The following is a 5,000-nucleotide window of genomic DNA, read 5'->3' on the forward strand; positions in this document are numbered from 1 at the left end:
AATGTTGACGAATGTTATAACGATAAGAGTAAATACCGATATAATTAGTAGCATGTGGAATAGAATTATTTAGTATATCGTCGACACTTATGACTATTACTCACAGCAGATTCTAAAGGCTACTAGGGCTGATAAACCCACTCCTTTCTGTATATCCCAATCGTGGTTGAAATGTATCATAATTTCACCATATAAACTTGATGCTTCTTTGGTGATTTCTGTCATTTTTTTCATTTTAGAAAAAGTACGCTGACAATTCAACTCATTTCTGAAAAATCATTGATTGTAAAAATTATTTCTATATGTTTTGAATATTAGGTCGAACAAAGTTTTCTAAAACCAGCGAAAACTTTATGTAATGACGTATAATATATTTACAATAGTGAAATGGCGTCACTGGAAATAAGAATAATGTGTAGGAATAATGTTTATTTTTGCAGTTTTTTATTTTTTTTATTTTACGAAAATTGTCTTATATTCCGTACCAATAGAAATGACAACACAATGACTAAAACTTCTAGTGAGTTACACACACAGAGAGAGAGAGAGAGAGAGAGAGAGAGAGAGAGAGAGAGAGAGAGAGAGCATAAAATACAAAAGAAGACCCTCTTCTATCGATTGCCTTTCTTTCCAGTTCAACAGGGAGTCCCCAGTACAACTTTACGACGGTGGAGAGGTCTCAGGGCTTACGAACAGTTGAAGAAGGCTTGAGATCTGATGGAGAGGTCATAAGAGCTGGGACAGACACTGCAAGGGTCATAGGAGCCCCAAGTGGCCTTGGCGGAAGTGTGGGACCAACTACGGAAAGTCTGTGGGTTGTCAAAATTGGGGGCCTCCAGCCTTACACCAAATACCATGTTGTCGTACAAGCCTTCAACAGCGAGGGGTCGGGTCCATTGAGTTCCCCTGTGGTTGTCACGACGAGGGAGGATGGTGAGAGTTTTTCTTTTCCCCTCTTAATGTATGTTGTGCTTCTATTGATTTGCTCATACTCTTTTTTTTTTCGACTTTTGCAGCGATTGAATTAGAAATTGATTACAGTCATGCAGTTAAATTTTGTGCCAAGAGCGTGTATGAAACTTTTAACAAACATAATTATAACATAATCATTGTAGTTAAATTGTGTGCCAAGAACGTGTATGAAACTTTTTAAAAACGTAATTATAACACAGTAACCATTGCAGTTAAATTTTGTGCCAAGAGCGTGTATGAAACTCTTTAAAAAACATAATTATAACAATAATTGCAGTTAAATTTTGTGCCAAGAGCGTATATGAAACTTTTTAAAAACATAATTATAACCCAATAATCATTGCAGTTAAATTTTATGCCAAGAGCGTGTATGAAACTTTTTAAAAACATAATTATAACAATAATTGCAGTTAAATTTTATGCCAAGAGCGTGTATGAAACTTTTTAAAAACATAATTATAACACAATAATCATTGCAGTTAAATTTTGTGCTAAGAGCGTGTATGAAACTTTTTAAAAACATAATTATAACACAATAATCATTGCAGTTAAATTCTATGCCAAGAGCGTGTATGAAACTTTTTAAAAACATAATTATAACACAATAATCATACAAGGAACCATAAAGTCTACTTCATCACCAGTGTAATCAAGCTGCTGTTATTCAGATTTAAATAGAAGAAGAAAACAATAAAATTTAGGCAAGGCAAAGTTATCCAAGATGACTCCAAGATTAAGGATTTGCAGATAAAATTTTTCAGCAATTAAGTCGAATACCTGCCGTTCCTAATCGTTTTACCACGATAAAAAGTAATCCAGTCCTCCCATAAAAGCGCACACGAAGCATTTCTACAAATCATTTAAGGAATTTATTTAGAAAAAAGGGGGTTTTAGTACGTAGTTAACACAGTCTGGAGATTTTTATCTATTTGAAATAATATTTAGGGTTACTCGGCGCTGATAAGATTGAGAGATAAACTTGAAGTACATTTTGATATCTATTAACACCATTGTTAATGTTAGCTGCTAAAAATAGAACTGTTTTATAAAGAAGCGGTATGAGCTCCATATAATGTTGCAAGTAATTAGGAAAACACTACAGTACCTACGAGCCAACGCATAAAGGACTTTAAGCTATGAGAAGCAATTGCCCACAGGCTAAAAAAACTAACGGCGACAAGACTTGAGGTAAAATAATTAACATGGCAGGCTTCTTCTTCTGTCGAATACCTTTCTACTTAATTTAGAGTGGAATGAGTAGAAAAGGCTTAAAAGTGTATTATCAAAGAATAACTGGCATAACAATTTAGAATCTAGATAAGTACCAAGAAAGCGCAATGGATAGTAGCTTTGTGATTTAAAAAGTTGTTAAGTGTCTTTGGAAGATTTAAGTCAAAAGAGATAAGGTTCTATGGGAAAATTTAATATTATATACGGAATCTGACGAACAGTGCCAAAAATAAATAAATAAATAAATAAAATACAAAATTTAGTTACAGACGTTATCATAATCAGTAAGAAAACAATAAGAGCGCGAATACTTGACATTTATGAAAACATAGAACTGCAAATGCTGAAACACAGTCTTCAAGGAACTTGAAAGTTATATAAATCCTTAATGAACACTCAAAATTATTTGAGAATTAGTGCTATTATCCATTTCTTTTCAAATATAGTTTTATTCATATTTTGTGGAATTTTGCAAATTCGAAGAAATCTAGGCGCACTAGACAACGATTATCAGCACAGCACAAAGTACGATGTGAGGTAGAAACTTCCGCTAAAACTAAAAGGCTTACTCTCACCAACCTTTCTTCCCCTATGAGGTACCGTAACTCATATGTACTCTGAAGCGGGAGTTTGGCCGAAAAATCGACTTTGATGTTAGTAAATAAGGTATCAAATTGCAGCTAAATGATTTTTGAGAGCGGCCTGGCACCAATACGCCAAACTCCAAGTATCAGAAGTATTCTTGTCATAGGGCAGGTCATTTTAAGTGAGAAATGACTAGTTCAAACATTGATAAAAAATATTGGAAATCATCATTTATTTAATTCTATTTTCAATACTGCAGAGCAAAAACTGAATATTTATAAAACGTAATGCATAAAACACTTAAGCACACACACACACACACACACACATATATATATATATATATATATATATATATATATATATATATATATATATATATACATATATATATACACACACACACACACACACACACACACATATATATATATATATATATATATATATATATATATATATATATATATATATATGTATGTATATATATATATATATATATATATATATATATATGTATAGTATATATATAAATATGAATGGTCACTAATGAATACACTTGCCTTCCCTGTAAAGAAGATCGTTTATTCTGATTTTAAAATCTTTTCCTTGTAGTTCCCGGAGGCCCCCCGCTCGATTGCAGGTGTAATAGTCTATCTTGGGACAGCGTCCAAGTTTCTTGGGGAGCACCGGATCCAAGGCTCCATCACGGAATCCTGAAAGGATACAGGTAATTAACGCCGTCGGTCTTGTTTTTCTTTCATAGGTACATTTGATTCTAAAGTACTATTCGTTTCCTTATTGTGGAACATTAAAAATATTTCACAATGTTTGTTTTGATAGTCTGTAATATATATACACACATATATATATATATATATATATATATATATATATATATATATATATATATATATATATATATATATATATAAAAGATACCCATTAAACACTCTGGTTTAAAGCTAAGGAATATATTTCGACGATTTCCACCTTTATAAAGTAGTGAATCACAGAAGTAGTTACATTGGCGAAATTTGTAGTGGGAGGTATGCCCTTAGGTGATGCCTGGGGTCACCATTAAGCCAAGTTGGTTCTGTTAATTCACGGTATGGCTTGTGTTATTTATTCGATGAAAAAATGCCAAACTATGTTGTCCATAACCAGCTGAGCGCTTATGTTATGTTCATCTTTCCGGGAGAGATTTTCCTGTGAATCCATAGTACGAATTACCACTATCCCTACAGTGGATTTCGTAAACTCCAATGTGAAAAATTCACTTGCAGTGTGGGGAGTCCGCTCAATCCTGTGTTAGCAAACTTATATATGGAGCATTTTGAAACAGTAAATATAAACCCTATCAAACCTGCAGATGTGATTTGGTTTTGTTATGTAGATGACATCTTAACATACTGGAAAAGGAAGTGGGGCAATTTTGGTGTCTTTCTAAGAAAATTAAATTCCTTGGTCCTGAGCATAAAATTTAAAATAAAATGAGGAAACCATAACTAAATCCCCTTTTTATATGTCTTAATTATCAGAACTAATATCAACTACAAATTCACTGTCCACAGGAAAACGACATTGTCACTTCCATACATAAATTTTTAAAGCTAGTATGACATTTAAGTTAAACTCTGCATAGCAAGCAAGTTATTTCTTATAGCCTTGAGAATTTGCTTCCCAGATTTTCTTAACAAAGAATTTGAAACAATAAGAAATCAACTTATTTTGTTAAAATACACCAAGCACCTAATACAAAAAAGATATACATAAAGCAAAGAGCAATTGTTACAAACCCACAGAAAACAACACAAAAAAAAAAAAATACACAAACAAAATCATAATATGTCACAAGGATAATTTACAAGAGATCACACATACTTTAGGCCAACCCAACCTTTCATCTTCACTTATCCCAATACACTTGGGAAATACTTAGTTAATGTTCAGCAGAAACCAGTTTCTAAAGACATAGGAGTTTATGAAATCCCCTGTAGGGATTGTGATAAGTTATACTATGTATTAGCAGGAAAATCTCTCTCAGAAATATTAATCTAACACAAGTGCTTTGTTAGATATGGACAAAATAGTTCAGTAATTTTTCATCATATAAATGACAAGAACCATACCATGGATTGGAACTCATCCCAAATTTTAAACAAGAATACCTGTTGATACAAATGTCAGATGGTAGAATCTTCACTGATAAA

General features: G+C 32.4%; 1 protein-coding gene across 1 annotated transcript in view; it reads left to right on the forward strand.

Annotated features, from left to right (window-relative positions):
- LOC135201874 (cell adhesion molecule Dscam2-like) overlaps window positions 1–5,000 on the forward strand; it is a 242,404-nt gene that overhangs the window by 146,788 nt on the left and 90,616 nt on the right. Inside the window, 2 exon segments of the mRNA XM_064231174.1 lie at window positions 635–933; window positions 3,403–3,517. Coding sequence (XP_064087244.1) covers window positions 635–933; window positions 3,403–3,517 — 414 coding nt within the window.

This window comes from Macrobrachium nipponense, chromosome 28 (genome assembly GCF_015104395.2).
Source record: "Macrobrachium nipponense isolate FS-2020 chromosome 28, ASM1510439v2, whole genome shotgun sequence".
NCBI lineage: Eukaryota > Metazoa > Arthropoda > Malacostraca > Decapoda > Palaemonidae > Macrobrachium > Macrobrachium nipponense.